Source organism: Ammodytes marinus (assembly GCF_949987685.1).
Source record: "Ammodytes marinus genome assembly, chromosome: 24".
In the NCBI taxonomy this organism is placed as follows: Eukaryota; Metazoa; Chordata; class Actinopteri; order Uranoscopiformes; family Ammodytidae; genus Ammodytes; species Ammodytes marinus.
The window spans coordinates 10,899,060-10,920,229 of record NC_137228.1 but is presented as its reverse complement, the minus strand read 5'-3'; the positions used below and the strand labels follow the sequence as shown (position 1 = coordinate 10,920,229).

The 21,170-nt window shown below is 40.1% G+C and overlaps 3 protein-coding genes across 3 annotated transcripts; all 3 read left to right on the top strand.

Moving 5' to 3' along the window:
* Nucleotides 1-589: 589 nt before the first annotated feature.
* Nucleotides 590-4,864, top strand: pjvk (pejvakin; the record flags this gene model as incomplete). The annotated part of the gene is made up of 6 exons (XM_080052970.1): nt 590-800; nt 1,298-1,493; nt 2,013-2,154; nt 2,963-3,080; nt 4,029-4,172; nt 4,566-4,864. The coding sequence occupies 6 exons, from the start codon at nt 590-592 to the stop codon at nt 4,862-4,864; spliced, it is 1,110 nt and encodes a 369-aa protein (XP_079909096.1).
* Nucleotides 4,865-6,121: 1,257 nt separating this feature from the next.
* Nucleotides 6,122-14,199, top strand: pwp2h (PWP2 small subunit processome component). Its single transcript, XM_080053067.1, has 21 exons — nt 6,122-6,283; nt 7,077-7,189; nt 7,551-7,645; nt 7,944-8,043; nt 8,234-8,377; nt 8,683-8,818; nt 8,895-9,124; nt 9,630-9,773; nt 9,875-9,945; nt 10,069-10,205; nt 10,321-10,469; nt 10,558-10,705; nt 10,825-10,975; nt 11,356-11,536; nt 11,786-11,933; nt 12,057-12,165; nt 12,517-12,582; nt 12,688-12,906; nt 13,245-13,395; nt 13,496-13,570; nt 13,682-14,199. The coding sequence occupies exons 1-21, from the start codon at nt 6,266-6,268 to the stop codon at nt 13,869-13,871; spliced, it is 2,775 nt and encodes a 924-aa protein (XP_079909193.1). The 5' UTR covers nt 6,122-6,265; the 3' UTR covers nt 13,872-14,199.
* A 606-nt stretch (nt 14,200-14,805) lies between these two features.
* eed (embryonic ectoderm development) lies at nt 14,806-20,872 on the top strand. The gene is made up of 12 exons (XM_080052792.1): nt 14,806-14,941; nt 15,910-16,062; nt 16,289-16,381; nt 16,556-16,621; nt 16,846-16,971; nt 17,088-17,169; nt 17,846-17,937; nt 18,029-18,162; nt 18,245-18,350; nt 18,608-18,766; nt 18,983-19,056; nt 20,053-20,872. Exons 1-12 carry the CDS (start codon nt 14,822-14,824, stop codon nt 20,177-20,179), a joined length of 1,332 nt encoding a protein of 443 aa, XP_079908918.1. The 5' UTR covers nt 14,806-14,821; the 3' UTR covers nt 20,180-20,872.
* The last annotated feature ends 298 nt before the right edge of the window (nt 20,873-21,170 follow it).

The window sequence follows — 21,170 nt, the reverse complement described above, 5'->3', positions numbered from 1 at the left end:
CACACACACACACACACACACACACACACACACTGTGAGCGGAGGCCACCAGTCAGGAAGGTGGACACTATCCAAAACTAAGGGAAACAAACTTTAGATCTTACAAAAACCATAGAGACATCCCTAAAAAAATAATCCAGCTTTGTAGAGAAGGGCTTGTGGCCAATGCAGATGTTCCGTGTATCACACATGTCAAAGCGGAACAGGTTGACTCTTCTTAGGACAGGATATACACTTTATAGTTATCAATCTTCAGTCAGCAGTTCTAGACGAGGCAGAAAAAAGTAATATGAGCTTGTAAAAATTGTAATACAATTCACCTATAATTAGCTTTTTTCCCACCTCATTTGTCACATGACAGGAAACTGCAGGGCCCACAATGGCCTATCAAGTTAACACACATCTAAATGCCATATTCCCTTACACACTACCTGCATTATTTAGCATTTCACAACTCTAAAAGAAGCACTCACTCAGTTGTCGCACCGTTGAGAAAGGCACTCGGGACACTGTATTCTTCATTGTAGGTGCTTTCTGGGTAGATTTATTTTATTATTAATCTGTTTTTGATACCAATGCGTCCCTGGAAATGTTTGCAGCAGCCACCAAGAACTTTGTGAAGCAGGTTGGAGATACGGGGAGGTTGATACCAGTCCCGGGCCTGAGCGAGGCAGATCGTTACCAGCCCCTCAGCCTTGTAACAAGGAAGAGGAAAAGGCATTTCTGGAAGAAGAAAAAAAACGCCTCAACCCCATTCTCACTCAAAGATATTCTGGTTGGGGAGAAAGAGATAACAGCAGGTGAGGTCAATGAAACAGACGCTAGAATAAAGGCACTTCAGTTGATATTTCTGGGGGGTTAAAGGTAGAGTCAGCATTTCTGGAGTATGCTTGTTTTTTTTTGGTCTAAATCAGTGAATATCTCCTCATGATCGGCTAAATTTCCATACGGTGTCTGCACTGAGCCTAGGCTCTGTAAACTGGTATGAAACAAAGGGTATGAAAACAAAGGGGCCCACTGTAGCTAACAATATGCCAGTTTAGGGAGCCTATGCTGTGTATTAACACCACTTTTATTTCAGAGCAGACACATGTAGCAGATCATAAGAAGACTCACTTTTTGACAACAAGGGATTTTGACAACAAGCGTTCTCCAGAATCAATGACTCCACCTTTAAATAAAGTAGTGGGGTTAAAAAGTAGAAGTATAGAGAAGAAAAAGGAAATACTTGTATTAGTAAGGTAGACAAGTAAATGTACTATGTTGGATACTACGACTGATTATTTCTTTTTTTCAGGAGTGTCTTCTTATCAACTGCTCAACTACGAGGACAAATCAGATGTGGCCCTCAACGGTCGCCTGGGAAACCACCTAATAAACGACGTGGGCTTCAACATCAGCGGCTCGGACAATGTGGCGGTCAAAGCCTCGTTTGGTATCGTGACCAAACATGAGCTGGAGGTTCCCACCTTACTGCGGGAACTCAACTCCAGGTAGGCCTATAGTAGCGCCTGACTGTGTGCAAGGTGTGTACTCTCATCTCTGACACCATCATCATCAAAGTATCACTCAACACTGATTAGAATGGATATCTGAAATGCTAATCACTAAGTTTCATCATACTGTTTGATTAATGAGTTATCGTTCTGAAAAGGCAGAACTTTTTTGGCCTGTAGTGTCTCGCCTTAAGCATATACTGTCAACTTTTTCCTAAATAAATGTTTCTCCTTGAAGATGTGATTTTTGGCCATTGATACCTGACCTAAGACCTCCTATGTGACGGATGGAATTTGAGACGATGCTTTATCTCTGTCAGTTTGAATAAATGATTGTGTTATTCTACACTTGCACGCATACAGGAGCTGACATATGGTGGACAATTCAAGACAGTGAATAAACCCTAAACGTGATGTCTTGTTTGACATGAACAGGTGTCAAACTTAAAGGTCTATTGTACCCTAAATGTCCTAAACTGTTTCCGTGATGACTGGACCCCCTTTTTTCCCTTTCAGGAAGGTGGACCTGGACCACTGCCTGGTGCGACAGTCCAAAGAGAGCGGACGCACCGTTCTGTGTGTGGTGGTGGAGAGTATTCGCACCACGCGACAGTGCTCTCTGACCGTCCACGCAGGGATGAGAGGGACCACCATGAGGGTAAACACACACACACACACACACGCACACGAACACAGTGTTAACGTGGGTCACTAATGGCACCATTAAAAAAAACTGTGCCTCATTTTACTATAAAATAAAAAAGTAAAGAAAACTCAAATTTGTCTACGCTGGATTTTTTAGTTTTGAGATTGAGACCAAATCAAATTCTTAAATTCGAAGGAAAAATGTCCTTAATCTGATTAAACTAATTATCTTTTGTTGAGATAGCTTATCATTCATATGTAATAGAAATGTATCTTTCATTCGTGTAAAAACTTAAAATGTTAAAGTTCTGCATACTAAGATACAGTAACACTTGTGCCAACTAATTCTCTGTCATACAGATGACAAACCAAATGGTCAAAATGTTGATTCAAACATTTAACAGTGTTTAAACTGTATGGAAAACTGAACAAAAAATAATAAGTTGGCACAACTTTTACTTTTTGGACGTCTTAGTAAGTAGAACTAAATAAATGCCTGTTTCATTACATAAGTAAATAAAATTAGGTGGTTCAGATGGGGGCAGTTTTCCTTCAAATTTAAGATTGAAATTTTGAGTTTTCCTAACTTTTTTATTTTTACAGTGTGGGTTCAAATTGGAGAAACTGATTCATCCCAATCTGATACATCTTTTTTTAACCTCCTTATTTCTTTATATACTTTATATACTATTTTAAATTTTTTCTCTTCATTATTACTTTTTTTCTTCCAAATGTTTTATATTTATTCAAGCAAAAACAAAAAAGACAACTAACACAACCTTCCTCTTAAAGATGAGTAGTGAATTAACAACCAATGACAGTTTCAGATTGACGAAGGCAGGAACCCCAAAGGTCGAGACAAGGCCATCGTCATCCCGGCTCACACCACCATCGCCTTCAGCATCTGTGAGCTGTTTGTTCGCCTGGACGGACGCCTGGGTAGGAAGGCTCTCCATGTCATGCCTCATTATTCACCTACTCCGACTTAGGAACATCGTACGCACACACATAGAACTAGCACCTTAGAATGAAATGAATCAGCAGTGCACAGCAAGCAACATGCTTGTTTATATAATCTAGGCCGTGTATTAACACCAAACAAAAAATCAGCACACCGCCAGTATGGACAGTTAGCAGATCAAAGCGAGATATTCACTGAATTTGACAAAAAGTGATCTCTCAACAAAGATCTCGAGAATCGCGGAGCCCACCTTTAATACTAAAATAGTCCCAAAGAAAGTATGTCTGTAAAGGTATAGTACATTCGGTTAATGGATGCTCGAATGCTGTCAGTGTAAAAGACTGTCAATATAGTGGACTCAACCTATCAATTAAACCATGGCACTACTAAGTTATACATTGTTGGCTAAAACTTGACCACGTGGCCTAATGGACAAGACGTCTGACTTTGAATCTGAAGATTGAGGGTTCAAGACCCTTCGTGGGTGTAAGATACATCCCCATAAAAGGAAACCACATCTTTGAGTAATTAGTTATTGCTCTGCACACATCAATGGAGCTAAAGGAGTAAATCAGGTTGCTCATATCCATCGTGTAGTTATAAGTGACAAAAAAAATCTAAATTGTATACATTTTTGTTGTAGTGTTCTTGATTGCTTTAGCACAATTATGGATACAACAAAAACTGAACAACAGGCTGGTTAACTCAGTTGGTTAGAGCATTGTGCTAATAATGCCAAGGTCATGGCTTCAACCCCCATTCTGGCCACACATTCTGTAGCATTGGTACAACGAAACAAATCAACGTCACTGCTGCCACTCATATAATGTATTTTATATGTTTAGCACTTAATTGGACCTGCCTTGAAATTGATGGAATTAACAAGCTTTCAAAGTTGATACTACAATGTTCATCCTCTGTGTTAGATCTTTGCGTGGCGCCCGAGTCTCAGGGTGGTTTTGAGCGGGAGCAGATCCGGGAGCAGCTGGATGGATTCATCGGCCACTTCTCCATGGGCCGACTACGACGCTTCCTGTCTGGGATCGTCTATGGAAACCCTTTCAGAGCAGGTATACAACACCAACACCTGCCACATCATATACACACCAGAACTTTTGTTATTCTTTTACCTAAGGATGCACTATATTGGATTTATGCCGATATCCAATATACCGATGTTGCAAAACTCATCCGGCCAATAACCGATGCCAATATCCGATATACTGATATTGCAAAATTCATTCGGATGATAACCAATATCGATACAGATATGTAGAATGTAATGTATATAAACATTTTGAGCTTCTCCCTCGCACTTCCATAATGAAGAAGCGGTATATTTTTGGGTTTGTTATACAATCGGCATATTTTCCAATATCCGATATGTAATTTTAAAGCCAATATCTGCCAATACCGATAATGTACCGATTATATCATAAGCATCCCTACTTTTTGCTTTGTAGAAAACCGAACGTTTGAGGAGCTCACCCACTCAGACAACTACATGGAAGACGTGGTGACCGACTACTACGAGAAATCAGCGAGCATGACGGACGTGTCCACCACCTACCTGAGAGAGAGCGCCCACACGCGGGTCAATCTCCTCAAACACAACATCCCCAAGGGTGCGTGTGCGCTCTGCGGCATGGGCAACCAGCGCCGTGAAACTGTCTACGGCTGTCTGGAGTGCTCCACAGGCGGACAGAAATATGTCCGCCTGCATGTGGTGCCCTGTTTCGACCTCTGGCACAAATCAAGGTGATTGTTCAACAATTAAAAACTGCAAGTGCAATATTCTGGAGAACGCTTGTTGTCAAAAATCCTTTTTTGTCGAAATCAGGGAATCAAGTCCTCGCGATCCGCTGCCAGTCCATAGGCTACTGTGTGTGTGCTTAATAAAATCTGGTGTTAATACAAAGCCTAGGTTTTGTAAACGGGTATGTAAACAAAAAGGGCGTACTGTAGCTTAAAACACACATTAGACCTATGTCTACAGGTGGCAGATCACAAGGAGATACTCACAGATTTTAACAACAAGTGATTTTGACAACATGTGTTCTACAGAATCGCTGTCCCCACCTCTAAAGTGCAGCTGTTTACCGAGATGATTTTGAGATGTAGTCCTTCAATTAAACAGTATACAAACTGGACACCGACTGGACTACAACAACTCGAGCCAACTGTTCCAATAAAAGTCCCAAATATGAACTCTTTTATCTCCCACTTGTACAGCATCGTTTTCAGTTTACCTTGGCACTGGCCCATTTCTACAGGTGTGTTGTGTGTGAATGTAGCCTACTGTAGCTGCCACGTGCTAAATTATGAAGCAGGGGTATTGGGTGACAATGGACGGGAGGGATCATGTTGAGGTCGGCAATGCCTGCCTTTGTTATGTTCCAAGTGTCACATTCATTTTAAAATTGACTTTTTTGTGTTTACTGTGTCTAATGTGTGTATATACAGTACAGAAGTGAGAGTAAATTGCTCTTTCCACTTTTATTTACTTTGTTTGAAGCTTGCTAGGGCTAGTTTAATAGGCTACTTGAAGATCCCTAAAAGCATCCTTTGAGACATATTCCCCTTCTTATAAAGCGCAAACATCCTTTTAGCTGCATGTTAATTTGGCTGGCAATACTAACAGTACATAGTCACCTTATATAAAGACACTGTAGAAAACGTGTGTTTGTGTTTTATATTTAATATTTGTGAACTTAACAGCCAAAATAAACCATAAAGCACACTAATTTTGAACTCACCACAATAACAGGAATACAAATAGTCGGCTATTCGTTTCCTCAATAGACTTATCAAATAGATATTCCATTTGCCTACATATTTCTTGGACTTTGTACTTTCCAAAATAGCTGTCTCATTTATGATTGATTTTTATTTTCTTATCGGCCTGGATTTTGTCTTGAATAAAGATTGATGTGCCAATGCTTTTAATTTGAAGTCGTCTTCCCTCCTTGCCGCTAGTGGGCGCCTTGTTGATTTTTTCCAGTTTAGCTGGAAACCCGGATGGGGCAAGTGTCAACAAAATGCAAACACGTGTGGAGTACATGGAGTAGAAGCGGTGTTTTAGCCGTTTATTCAAACTTCACCTGGGATTTATAAGGAATTAAAAAGAAGATACATGCTTTAAAAACAAGGAGTAATCACTAGAATGAAGTTTGCTTATAAGGTAAGTCTGTTTGCCTGCGTCGGAGGAAACGTCACACCAGACATCGTCCAAAAGTTATTAAAAAATAAGAATGTATTGCATTTTGATAAATGTAAAAGTTGTGTAGCATATTTAAGACTTTTTGCTTATAATTGTAAGTATAAACACTTCAGTTCGGCTCATTTATATGACACCAAACAGCATTGTATTATAGTATTTTATTGTTTTTAAAGTGGCTCCTCTCATTTTCAAGACTTTCGAAACAGTGAACACAGATCCCATTGAAAGACTATACACTGTTTTGGATTAACTGTGTTTAACTAAAGACAACTATTTATTTTCAATGTATATACATTATTTGGATTATCATGACTGATGCATATTTTTTAAACTCCTTTGCACGAATGTTCTATCAGTTATCAGTCCTTCTCCACTTATAGTGGATGACATGTGTGCTGCTTTTTGCAAGATTGTAACAAAGAGCATCGTTAGACGTGTTGTTTTTCTAGATTTACACCAACAATTTTCTTTTCATTCTTTTCTATTTATTGGAAAAATATATTGTCAGTACAAAAGCTGTGTTGTATGTCCTCATCTCGAAAGCCTACATACAAAAGCAAAATTGCATTGCATGGGAAAATGTCTCTTTAGAAAATATATATCGATATGACATTTTTAAAATAGTGTAAAAGTGCAGGTGCAGAATGGTCAAATATGTTCAAGCAACTGATAAAAAACTGTGAATTCCCACATTTTTTGGTGTTAATGAATGAATGAGTGTATGAGTGATTATTCCTTCTGCTCTTCCTTGCAGTTTTCCAACCTCCTTGGAGCGGTGTACCGACAGGGAAACTTGAGTTTCTCCAAAGATGGAAATGCTGTCATCAGTCCGGTCGGAAACAGAGTGTCTGTCTTCGACCTGAAAAAGTAAGTTATGGATAAAAACACACAATGTTAATTATTGCTGTCATATGTTGGACTGTAACAACATTTTAGCTAGTCAGAGGAAAATTAATAGATAACATGAAAGCTGAATAACAATAGTCCAAAGAGAAGTTATACTTATGTGACAAAGTGATGATTTATAAATTATTACAGTTACAATTATTAGATAAAAAGCTACAAAATTGACTTTTATATCTCATAATAAGTTTTCAGCTTAATTTTATGCAAGGTCTGGATGGATATACAGAATGAAGTACTGCTCTCTGCAAATACACTGAGGCTGTGATGCTGTTTAGCACAAAAGCAAGAATACATTTTTTTGTCCTTTCTGCCCTGTTTCCAGCAACACATCCGAGACGTTACCTTTCTCCACCACAAAAAACATCACGTGTGTAGGTCTCTCTCCTGATGGGAACTTAGCCATCGTGGTGGATGAAGGTGAGAGCTTCCTCTGAACTATTGGTGCTTTTCAATTACACATTACATGGTGCCTATTCTACTCTACTCTTTTTCGTTTTCCATAAGAATGTGAGTGTTGAGTTAACACGTGTGCGTGTGTGCGTGTGTGTGTGTGTGTGTGTGTGTGTGTGTGTGTGTGTGTGTGTGTGTGTGTGTGTGTGTGTGTGTGTGTGTGTGTGTGTGTGTGTGTGTGTGTGTGTGTGTGTGTGTGTGTGTGTGTGTGTGTGTGTGTGTGTGTGTGTGTGTGTGTGTGTGTGTGTGTGTGTGTGTGGTACAGACGGTGCGGCACTGTTGATCAGCCTTATCACCCGAGCCATCCTCCATCACTTCCACTTCCACAAGCCGGTCAGCAGCGTCCGCTTCTCACCTGATGGCAGGTAAAGATGTCAATGAACTTCTTTAGGAAATGTCAAAAATAGCCAAAAAGTAAACATCACAATAACCCAGACCTGCAAGGTAGGGGACAGGTTCATTCAGACATCTTATTGTGTCCAACCATTTGTCCAAAATCTAAATCTAAAATACTTTATATTTTCCTCTCATATTGTTTTTTGTTCTCCCTCCCAGGAAGTTTGTGGTGACCAAGGAGAACGTGGCCCTGATGTACCACGCTCCTGGAAGGCAGCGCGAGTACAACGCCTTTGTGCTGGACAAGAGCTACTACGGCCCCTACGACGAGACCACCTGCATCGACTGGACAGACGACTCCAAGTGAGTACAACACATTCAAATATTGTTACATTCAAAGGTCGGAGTCGGTGATTCTGGAGAACGCTTGCTTGTTGTGAAAATCCCTATTTGTCTAAATCAGTGAATTTCTCCTCACCATCCCGCTACCTGTGTGTGCACTGCTGAAAATAAATTTGGTGTTAATAGGCAGCCCAGGCTCTGTACACATAGGATATGTAAACATAAACAGGGCGGCATTAAATGTAATTTTTTTTGCATAGAGTTTGGCATTGTTATTTACAATACAATTGGCAAAATAAATCATTTATCTGACTTTTCCCCATCAGGTGCTTTGTGGTGGGCAGCAAAGACATGTCCACATGGGTGTTTGGTGCAGAGCGCTGGGCCAACCTCATCTACTACTCCCTGGGGGGACACAAGGACCTCATCGTGGGCTGCTTCTTCGAGAAGGACAGCCTGGATGTAAGTTCTTATTTTTGCTTCCCGTGACTTCACTTAAGCAATCAACCCCAAAGCAATTTGTCCATGTTGTGTTCAGCTTTACACAGTGAGCCAAGACGGGACGCTGTGTGTGTGGGAGAGTGACACGGAGCTGGACGGCCTGGTACTTAAGGAACGCGTGGACAAACCCAAGCCCTCTAGAGTGGGGGATGAAGAGGAGGAAGAGATAGAGGAGGGGGAGGGAGGGGAAGGCGAGGTCATCAGAGGGAAAGCCGACGCCCCCAAAGAGCAAACTGTCAAAAACGTCAGATACAAACACAAGAGCAAGTAAGACAAATCTCCCTTCTCTGTCCTTAAAGCCTTTGGTCTAAGATAGTAAAATAATCATCAATGTATGATATCAAAGTTGGGTGTCTCGCAAAGCTTTTCCAAAAATTTAAAAATTTGATTAAATATTATAACACTGTTTTTTAGACCGTTTGACAAGTGTGTGGGGTATCAAACCATCTCCATGGGAACAGTCATTGCTTTTATAGAACGTTGGGGGAATAGATCTGCCGTGATAGGTTCAAAATACTAACAGTGTCATAAGAACCAGAGCATAGCCAGCCTAGTCTAAACTGAATTTCTGGAAAGTTGATCAAACTTAAATCACAATATCTTAAATTTGGATTGATAAATATGCCTCACTCCTTTCAGATGCCACTATCATGCAACTAGTGCCCCAAATGACAGTAGTAGACAAGTATTTTCTTGATTTGGGTTCAAAGGGGCTGTATTAAGCACATCTGCAGCTAAAATTGGTTATTCACTGATTCTCTTTCTCTTGTAGACACTTCTTCAATAAAGAGGGCGATTTCAACAACTTGACGTCTGCCGCCTTCCACAAACCCACGCACATCCTGGTCACGGGCTTCGCCTCTGGCATCTTCCACCTGCACGAACTCCCAGAGTTTAACCTCATTCACTCCCTAAGGTGAGAGGAAAGTTAAGGTTTTTATATCCACAAAGTAAAAATTAGATGAGAAATTTGCATGTGCATAGTAGTAGTTAATGATGCTACCTTTTTCTTTCCAGTATTTCAGACCAGAGAATCTCCTCAGTGGCTCTAAACTGCACTGGAGACTGGATCGGCTTTGGCTGCTCGGGTAAGAAGAAGTCGTATTTTGTTGTGTTTCTTTTCTATTTTCTCTACTAAATAAGTAGCACGATGTATAGGTATGTTAAGTATATATTCAAGGTTTATAAGTAAGTGAGTGTATTTGTTTCAGGGATGGGTCAGCTGCTAGTGTGGGAGTGGCAGAGCGAGTCCTATGTCTTCAAGCAGCAGGGACACTTTAACAACATGGCCACGCTGGCATACTCCCCGGATGGACAGTACATTGCCACAGGAGGCGACGACGGCAAAGTAAGTCGCTACATACCTTCTAGTGTGGCATTTTATTCGCTCTGGAAAGCCCAGATAAAGTAATATTATATTTTGAAGGGCTTTAAAAGATCATATTTGTTTTTATTTTTTTTAGGTCAAAGTGTGGAACAGCAACAGTGGCCTCTGCTTTGTCACATTCACCGAACACACCAGCAGCGTTACCAAGGTAACCTTCACCTCCAGCGGCTTCGTCATCGTCAGTGCCTCATTGGACGGGACGGTCCGAGCCTTTGATCTGCACAGGTGAGTGACCCACAGTGAAGATATTAGTAAAATGATTTTGAGTATATGTACCGTATACATGATAGTGTGTATGTTTTTGTATAAACAGGTACAGAAACTTCCGTACGTTCACGTCTCCTCGCCCCGCGCAGTTCTCCTCCCTGGCAGTAGACGTTAGTGGAGAGCTGGTGAGCGCTGGAGCCCAGGACTCCTTTGAGATCTTCCTGTGGTCCATGCAGACAGGCAGACTGCTGGAGGTACGAGCAGAATGACTTGTAAAACAATTTACCCAAATGGCACTTTTCCATTACATGGTACCTACTCTATTCTACTTGGTATAATATAACAACTGTGGCTCCTCGCTGTGTTTGTCCAGGTCCTGGGGGGCCACGAGGGTCCGGTCAGCTGCCTGTGTTTCAGTCCTGTTCAGTCCATCCTGGCCAGCGCCTCGTGGGACCGCACCGTCCGGCTGTGGGACATGTTGGACAGCTGGCAGGTCAAAGAAACCATCCCTCTCAACTCTGATGGTAAATACCCATCCCCAAAAGTCTGAAACATATTACACATCTTCACACACCGAACTAGGCACCCCAGGCTGTTAACATACAAGTTTATTAATGTTCAGAATATTCCTGCATCATAATGTTTACTAAAAGAGAAATGTGTAGAAAGTGAGCATGTCTCTAAAAACCTTATTGAGCTGCTCACTTAGAAAGGACTGCTTTTATTTCAATTCTGTTTAGAATAATTCAATTATGTATTATTTCATATGTGCTATGTTGTTTAGAAATAAAAAGGATTCTTTTCAGCTGGAATTTTTATTCAGAATATCATACCGGCCCATACCTACACTGTACCATCTTTTGTTATGGATAGTTTTGTGTAACTGTGTTTTTTCCCCCGTCAGGTCTGGCAGTGACTTACAGGCCTGATGGTCAGGAGTTAGCGGTGGCTACGCTAAACGGCGAGGTTTCTTTCTGGAACCCCAGCACGGCCACACAGAGCGGATCGGTGGCAGGGCGCCATGACCTGGAGATGGGCCGCAAAGACACCGATAAAATCACAGCAAAGCAGTCTGCAAAGGGAAAGTGAGTGAGACAGCTGAACTTATTTCCCTTGGTCCAGACATTAGAGGGAAATGTTACATTTTTGCAAGTGTAACACATGGCCCAAGACAGATACAGTAAGAAGCCCATTAATAAGCCATATGATTGCGAATCAGGCCTGAATAAGGTTTTGGAAATTGGGTGAAAAGTCATGTAAAAGTTTTTAAAATATATTGGCAAAAAAATATGTGGGAACCCTGTATTTATGATATCGAATTTGTGTGCATTGAGGTCCTTCACGTCGCTGTGCTACTCGGCGGATGGAGCGGCCATTTTGGCGGGAGGCCAGTCCAAGTTTGTCTGCATCTACAACGTCAAGGAGCAGATGCTGATGAAGAAGTTTGAGATCTCCTGCAACTTGTCCTTCGACGCCATGGAGGTACGGCCTCACCTGCAGCTTCTAAATCAACGTTTGAGGATCTTGAACAGCTGTAAAACATAGTAAAATAATGCCACTGTGTTACTCATTATGTGTGTTCTCTTTTTTCTGCGTCCTGTTTAGGAGTTTCTGGACCGACGGAAGATGACGGAGTTCGGCAGCCTGGCTTTGGTGGACGAAGGAGCAGGAGACGGAGACACAGTCAACATCAGCCTCCCTGGAGTGAAGAGAGGTACAAGGCTCTATTCAACATAAAATAATAGTAATAGTATGTTACTCTGCTTGAAAAGCATTGATAATTTTTCATGATTTGCCTTCAGAATAGTGCTAAGAATGATTATGCAAAGTTTAGTTGATGGCTTTAAAAGTTAAGGTTTTTGGTTCAGAGTATTGTAAAAAACTTAACTTAATGATGAGACAATTGCTTTTAAAGATGTTTGTATAGGAGAAATGTACAGACGCAAACAGACAAGGTTTAGTCAAATGAACACCGAAATGTACATTGTGCACCTTTTATTTATACTGGTGTGAAATAAGCATACATGATGTTTACTATTTTTTTAATCTGTGTATATCTTTACAGGTGATATGAGTTCTCGACACTTCAAACCAGAGATCAGAGTGAGCTCGCTACGATTCTCCCCTACTGGTATGTGACTACATGTAGAAACAGTGGAAGTAGAACTAGAACTACAAGTTTGAGTCAAGTCCTGACAAAAGAAGACTATTTTTTGCTGTTCCATCTTTTCCTCAGGGCGTAGCTGGGCTGCTACCACCACAGAAGGCCTGCTGGTCTACTCTCTGGATGGCTCTCTGGTTTTCGACCCTTACGACTTAGACCTGGACGTGACACCTGCTAGCATACGCAAACAGCTGAGGCTACAAGAGTGGGCGTCAGCCATCGTCCTGGCCTTCAGACTCAACGAGAAAGCCCTCAAGCAGGAAGTGCTGGAAACGATACCGCATGATCAAAGTGAGCAAACACACCTCCACAACACAAAGAGATAGTTCAAAATGTTTTACCTGATACCTTTGCCCATTTATACATTACAAATGCATGCACAGATGCAGGAACGCTTTCTGTCGCCTTCTCTTGAGCTAGAGAGTGAATTTAAAATGTTGAACTATCCCTTTAAAACCGTTGTCTATGCTTTTGCATTTGGGTTAATGCTGTGTGTGTGTGTGTGTGTGTGTGTGTGTGTGTGTGTGTGTGTGTGTGTGTGTGTGTGTGTGTGTGTGTGTGTGTGTGTGTGTGTGTGTGTGTGTGTGTGTGTGTGTGTGTGTGTGTGTGCGCGCGCTTGTGTGTTCCAGTCCCTGTAGTTTGTGGCTCTCTCCCTGACATCTACGTGGAGAAGCTGCTGGGCTTTGTATCGGCGTGTCTGGAGAAGTCGGGTCACCTGCAGTTCTACATGACCTGGGCCCAGAGTCTGCTCATGCTGCACGGACAGAAGCTCAAGAACAGGTTCGCTTACACTACCATTTATTAACGTGTGTATTTAGTCAAATGATCATTCTATAATAAACTGATTAACTGAACCTGGTTTATGTTTTTTGGCGTGCAGGTCAGCTGCCATACTGCCCACAATCCAAGCGCTGCAGAAGAGCATCCAGAGACACTTTGACAACCTGTCCAAACTGTAAATCCTCATTATAAGATGAATTAATACAGACATAAATGGGATTATTCACAATAAATAAATGAGAAATTCTAATCAGTAATTGTTAATGTGTGCTTTTGTTTTGCACAGGTGTGACTTCAACATGTATAACATTCGCTACGCCGTGGCCCTGTCAAAGCAGAGGGGCATAAAGAGAACAGCGGAGGAGGATGAAGGAGAAGATAAAGAAGAGGAGGAGGAGGAGGAGGATGAAGAAGAAGAGGAGATGTCTGACCAGATGAGCCAGGCCTCAGTGGACGGTGCAGACATGATTCTGTAGACCTGAAAACAACAACCTCATCCCAACAACATGGCAGATTTCTTTGTATTTAGAAAACATTTTGATTATGAACTGTTTTTTTAATTAAATAATTATATGTAAATGTGCAAGTTTTGACTCATTGTGACTTTAGATACCCGCCAGCATACCTGATATATCAAATCATCTGTGTGGGTGTGCAGGACCTCCAAAGAAAAAACTAAATGTAGGTGTTGTAATAAGCTGTGTGGACTGTTTGTTCTGATCATAAAGCTGACAGAATCAGAAATACTTTATCATTGAACCTGCTGGGAAATTGTTTTGTAATGTAACAGTTGCTCCTATTTTAGAAAAGAAATGTGAAAATAGGAAATATCTAAAAATTCATAGAATGTGCCATATTGTATATAGCCACACACAATAAGATAATTAACATTATACAGCAATGTTTATGCAATATATACTAACCAGGAATATGCAATATGTAACAATAATGTAATGCAATAGTAATCAAATGACTTTTATATAATAAGTGATGCAGTCAGTGTCCACTTCCAAGTTGATGCCCATATGTTCATGTAGGCCAACTGGGAGATATAGTCAATCCAGCATTTAATACATCTACAAAATTACTTACCACATCAACATATACATTTAGTTACTTTTATGGCAAGAATTAAAAACCTTTAGTGCTTTTAAAGCCTTTCATTATTGAAGTGGACTAGATTTAATTTTTGAGGGCAGCAGTTAGGCATATTATAATATTTAATTACTTAGTTCAATCCTTCCTCTTATAGTACGAAATGTTGATAGTTACTCAGGCCAAAAGTAAAACGAATAATTAATACAGATAAGCAACTGTGACTAGATTAGGTAAATAGATAAAATTAAATGTATTCAGCTTGAATCGAACTACCCTACCCAGCATCCCTTGCAGCTGCAAAGCGGAAAAGGCAAGAGTTTGAGCCAAAATGAGGGAAAATAAGAACATGTCCGAGTCCCCTTCTCAAGCGGGAAAAGAAGTACCGGCGAAAAAACAAAAACTAAGCAGTGACGAGAACAGTAACCCCGATTTGTCAGGAGACGAGAATGTAAGCAGTTAAACTGTGTTGTTTGTTCGCCGATAGATTACAAATATATCGCTCCGGGCGAGATAGCATCGTGCTACAGTAGCCGGCCGGCTAAAGTATGGGGCTAGCAGCAGCTTTGTTCATATATTCCCGCTAGTGTAAATCAGCTGTGAGGATGCTAGCTGGTTATAATTGACAAAAATACATACACACTTCACACACACCTAGGTCCAAACTTTGACTTTGTATGTAGACACATAATCCATACTCCTTTACACTCAGACTACAGGCTTTCACGTGGAACCTCAGTTTAGCACGAGCAGCTAATTGGAGGAATTAATTAAAATTATAAAAACAATTTGGGTTGTTTAGGGATGTCCTGTTAATATTTATGATATATGTGTATATGATATGACCAATGTAGTTTAACCACTTTCAATAGCTATTCTGCGAAAGTAAGTGTGTTTGTACTGTAGGCTACAGTAAAATCCACATGTTCTACTCTATTTACATTTTTAAATCTTTACTGTTTCTATTTATTATTGCTTTAAGTTATGTATCAATGCACTGTCGGAATGCTACTTAAGTCCGTTGAACTATGTGAAATTACAATAAAGGGACGTAAATCATGACAGGCAAATAGTGTCAAGCCGTCTTGATTCCTTGCAAACATATTTACCTGCTGTCAGCACTTGTACAAAACAAAACTATTGTGCAAGAATAAAGTGCCTGACGATTAGTGTCCATCACACTAGACGTAAACAGTAAAATAGTGAAAGCTGTCACTGAAGTTTTTTGGTGAAACAGTTGCAGTTAAATACAAAAAACAAGATGCAAATTGTGTCAGTAATATATGTGAACACAGCTGACAGATGCTGTTAGAAAATTATTTTTGCAGCTGCTGAAGTGTTTGGTTCAATTGCCTACAGAGATATTAATTAACAAACACTGTCATATCTTAACATATCATCTTTTTCCTGTATTTGTAGGATGATGCGGTTAGCGTTGAGAGCGGGACCAATGCAGAGCGCCCAGACACGCCCAATAACACGGCCAATGCCCCGGGCAGAAAGAGCTGGGGCAAGGGCAAGTGGAAGTCCAAGAAGTGCAGATTTTCTTTTAAATGTGTCAACAGCCTGAGGGTGAGTAAAGAAGTCAGACGGCCCAGTGAAGCAAAATAAACCTACATAGCAGCAGCTTGTTTAATTTCTCTGTGTTCAGGTTGAAGTATCAAGGACGTGCATGAGAAACAACACCATCTAAATTTGACTTAGAAAGACTTAAGAACATGCTTAAATTGCCATCGTACCAAATGTGGCTCACTGTGTTCATTTCACCCATAAAATGTCTTCATGTTTTTTTCTTCAGGAGGACCACGGCCAGCCTCTGTTTGGAGTTCAGTTTAACTGGCACAGCAAGGAGGGAGACCCGCTGGTGTTTGCCACAGTCGGGAGTAACAGGGTAAGTGATGAGGAGGACGATGCATGTTATCTGTAAGAGATTAATGCAAGTGACTTTATTGATATACCTTGTCTACAGTGTTTGAATTATTTCTATTGCACCTTTATGGTGGGATTTTAAGACGGTAAGCCTTTCCACATCTAACCAGTGCTGTCTTTTCTTCTTCTCCTCCAGGTAACTCTGTATGAATGTCACTCTCAGGGAGAGATGAGACTCCTGCAGTCGTACGTCGACGCAGACGTATCCTTTCACTTGTATTGGAAACTTTTGAAATGTTTGCATAGGAATGTTGTTTACATGCTTGAGCAACAATCCAAACTCTTTAGTTGGTCCAGCAGAGCTGATCAATAGAAGAGTAAAAATGCTGAAACAAATATTGACCTTTTCTCACAAGAGGTTAGTTTGAAGAACGCTGGGAGAGGTTTTTTTAAATATTTTATTTCCTTGACTAAATGTGTTAAAAGGCAGATGAGAACTTCTATACGTGTGCCTGGACCTACGACACCAACACAAGCCACCCACTGTTGGCTGTAGCCGGGTCCCGAGGCATCATTCGGGTCATCAACCACATCACAATGCAGTGTATCAAGGTAACGTTAACGGTTACATTTATCATAAAACATACACAAAAATCAGTTCTTTATCAATTTGATCATTTTTACATGTCATCAATTACAACCTTCTTTCTGACTATTTTTAATTGCAGCATTATGTAGGTCATGGAAACGCCATCAATGAGCTCAAGTTTCATCCGAGGGATCCAAATCTCCTTTTGTCTGTCAGCAAAGGTACAAATCTGTAATAAAACTTTGAAGAAATATTGTGTAACCATGGTCATTTAAGTCGAGCTGTTGGTGTTTATGAATATATCGTTTTATATTCAAAATAATAAAATTTATTATTCAACTACGGCTGGGGCCATGAAAACATTTTTGTGGCACACACTGAAAAGTAGGTTATAGTCTCTGTGTTTACAGACTGTAACCCCACTCAGTTATCTATTGTATTCATGTGATCGTCAGGTGCTTCCTTAATAGAGTCATGGAGCAGGTAATAGCTGAGCGCATGGGCATGTTGACTACTCAGTTACAGGCAGTTTTTACAACATGTACAATTGACATTATACAAGCCACAAAACTTGGCAGAGACAAACAATATTTTTAACCATATGTAAACCAAATCATTTGATGCTTTTCTTTCTATCTTTATAGCTGTGTTTATTTTTTAACCCCAGTTAAATCAGGGCTTTGTCACGTATAATGTGAACATGGCGTCACTCTCACCAACAAAAGCTGCAACTAGTGATTTATTTATTAGACTGTAAAGTGGAAAAGTTTTAATTGAAATCACCTGTTTGCAAACTATATTGATTTAAGCTTCTTCAGCTATTTGCCAATTGTTATTCTATTTTCCATGTGTTTATTCCATGTATGCAATGTTATTAATCTGTGTCTCTTTCCTCAGATCATGCCCTGCGTCTATGGAACATTCAGACAGACACGTTAGTGGCGATATTCGGTGGAGTGGAGGGTCATCGAGATGAAGTCCTGAGTGCCGTGAGTGGCGTTAATTCTGCCCCATACACCTCTAACAGTAACCTGTATTTTACATATGTCTTTATAACTTCTTTATAATCCCCCTCTGCAGGATTTTGATCTTCTGGGTGAAAAGATTATGTCATGCGGGATGGACCACTCCCTAAAGCTTTGGCGAATCAACTCGGACAGAATGCAGACAGCTATTCGTGGCTCGTATGAGTACAACCCATCCAAGACCAACAGGTTAGAAAACAATGTCAAAATTTTCCCCTTTGTGGCCTGTCAAACCTTGATTTATTTTAACTGTTGTTGTTTTTTTCTTCAGGCCCTTTGTCTCACAGAAAATTCACTTCCCGGACTTTTCAACACGAGACATCCACAGAAACTACGTGGACTGTGTGCGGTGGCTCGGAGATCTTATTCTTTCCAAGGCAAGTTGAGTGAAATGATACTAACAGTGGCTTCTTAGCATCAATAAATAGATAAACAGTGAACCATAATGACAAAGTAATAGCACATTTTACTAAAGTAAAACAAATGAAATCTCCCCCTTTGTCACTGGGGGTTATTATTATGTTCAGATTAATGCCAAAATAGTAAATTCAATCCATTTGAAATAAACAAATTGTCCGAAAAGGTGTCCGAATCTTTTAAGGCTAACACACTCTTTTGTATATATTCCCTGCAGTCGTGTGAAAACGCCATTGTCTGCTGGAAACCAGGTAAGATGGAGGATGACATCGACCACATCAAACCCAATGACTCCAACGTGACCATCCTGGGACGCTTTGACTACAGCCAGTGTGACATCTGGTACATGCGCTTCTCCATGGACTTCTGGCAGAAGGTAAACTAATTTAATCTTATATTTGTAGCTGTATGCATCGTCATTTTACATGTCTTACTTGTATTATATATATATGACTACAATTATCACACAAACAAATATTAGATGTTACGATTTTGGCCCGGAAGTTTGTATAATTTGTTGCATTTATTGTGTATTTACAGCTAAAATCTAACTTTTAGTAGTGTTGTTAATAATGTGTGATTATTGATTTAGATGCTGGCTCTGGGAAACCAGGTGGGAAAGCTTTATGTGTGGGACCTCGAGGTGGAAGATCCACACAAAGCAAAGTAAGTGAGCAGCCTTTGAGGCCAGAGAGAGTCTTATCAATAACCAATACATCACATCTCTAATCCACTACAAGAGCCAGGATAACTCCTTATGTTGTGAACCAGGTTTAAACATTATCTGAAACCTGAATGAGACAACAGCAATGGGAAGTGATATCAATGTCATAAACTCAGCAGCAGTAAGTTAACAGCTTTTAACTTTGTGACAATAAACAGAATGGAAATGCTTAAACAATACAACATGCAGTAAATGCCCATGTGGTGACACTCAGGATTGTGGTGGCGGATTTTGCATATGATGTATGTCTGGACTCAAATGTTAGAATGCTTATTAATGAAATAGGAAACATTTGCTACAAACCTGTATAGACATATATTGAATGTGTTTTAGTGAAACTAACTGAAATGTAGTTTCAACCATCCCCCTCAATCTCCCGAGTGGAGCCAGCCTGACTATACATTTGAAAGAGGACAATGTTCCTGCAGACAGCCTCCTGCTGTTCTGGGGCAGCCTGCCCCACCCACGATTATAATATGAATGTATATCTCACGCCCTGTCTGTCTCCCAACCTGTCTTCCCCTCCTTCCCCCCACCCAGCCCTACCTGTCTGTCTCTCAATTACATGTCCTTAAATAGTTCATGACTTGAAGGACATATTGTCACTCTTTGCTGCACGTTACATGTGTTGGAACTAGTGACCTCTCCGCGGAGAATTCTTGCTATCTTGATTGAAAATAAACCTGATGCTATACACTATATCACCGTTTGCTTGACTTTTCTTACGACAGGATGTTTATCTATTTTGAGACTGTCAGCTGGAGATTTGATTCTTTAAACTTGCTGTAATTGAAGCAAATATACTGTTTACAGTCTGAACTGTTGGATTTTATGAAACTATAGGTTCCTGCTGCATTTCATAAACTCCTCTCAGCGTGTTTGATATTTACCCAGAATGCATTTGTGTAAACTGTTTCTTCTTCTTGTGCTGTCTGCAGGTGCGCCACACTGACGCTCCCCAAATGCACGTCAGCCATCCGTCAAACCAGCTTCAGCCGTGACAGTGGCATTCTGATCGCTGTGTGTGATGACGCTTCTATCTGGCGCTGGGATCGACAGCGCTGAACCCTCCATGTTTTCGCTCTTTGTCTGTTTCTGTTGTTACACACCCACACTGCAAGAAATGTCTGTTTGAACATTTTAGTCTCTGGTGCGGTCTAAAAATACCTTATTTTTTTTTAAGCGGGGAACTGTCCCAGGCTGATATTTTTCCAGTCGTTAAGCACGCCAAGGAGATTGTTTTTAATTTCCTGTTTATCTGCCAGCAGGAAAATCAATTTTTTAAGACTCAAAATAACAATACAAATTTTACCCAAAGAAGTAATAGTAAAGACATACTGTTTCAAATTATAAGTACAGTAAGTTTTTTTTTTTCTTTTTTATTGGAAAAGTCTCGGTTGAGGTTAAGTGCCTTTTTGCTCTCTATGCAGAGTCATTTATCAAAAGTTATTAGATCAATCAATAAATCCGTTTCTCTGCCATGTGGGAATAGTTTTTGAATGAGAGGAATTTTCTTAATTACCTCAGTTGACTGGTGGATACTGTATATTGTCACCTGTTTTTATGGAAAATAAGCTTTTAAGACATCGGATGAAGTGACCAAAGATGGACTTTTTTCTTTGCAGTGTGCTACAGTTTTAAATTTAATTTGTCTTTTTTTTTTTTTTTTTTTTCTCACCATTTCCAATTTTCTTTGCATCTTTTTCCATTCTTGTTGTCTGCTTCCTCCACAAAAACACGCTCAATAAAAATATTTTGTAAATATAAACCCATGAGCCACTTTTTATGCAGTTAATAATTGACAATGGAAAATATAACTTGTTTATTTATATATAAATGTTAAGTACATTTGGATAACTGGTTCTCTAAACCATGGAAAATATAGCTTTTATTTAGAAAAAAATAGGATTGGATTCCCTACAGTAAATGTCAGCTAAAGAGTTGTACTTGTGCCTTTTTATGGAGCACTTTTACTTTAAATAGTTTTGATTTTAATTAAGTAATTTTTCTACAGATATCATGGTTAAATATCAGTTTTTATGGAGAACACATGGAG

Coding starts and splice junctions, on each gene's coding strand:
- pwp2h (XM_080053067.1), top strand. Junction 9,946..10,068: donor GATCGGCTTTGGCTGCTCGG/GTAAGAAGAAGT, acceptor TATTTGTTTCAG/GGATGGGTCAGCTGCTAGTG. Junction 13,571..13,681: donor TTTGACAACCTGTCCAAACT/GTAAATCCTCAT, acceptor TGTTTTGCACAG/GTGTGACTTCAACATGTATA.
- eed (XM_080052792.1), top strand. CDS start 14,822: ATGAGGGAAAATAAGAACATGTCCGAGTCCCCTTCTCAAGCGGGAAAA. Junction 18,163..18,244: donor AACCCATCCAAGACCAACAG/GTTAGAAAACAA, acceptor TTTTTTCTTCAG/GCCCTTTGTCTCACAGAAAA. Junction 18,351..18,607: donor GAGATCTTATTCTTTCCAAG/GCAAGTTGAGTG, acceptor TATTCCCTGCAG/TCGTGTGAAAACGCCATTGT.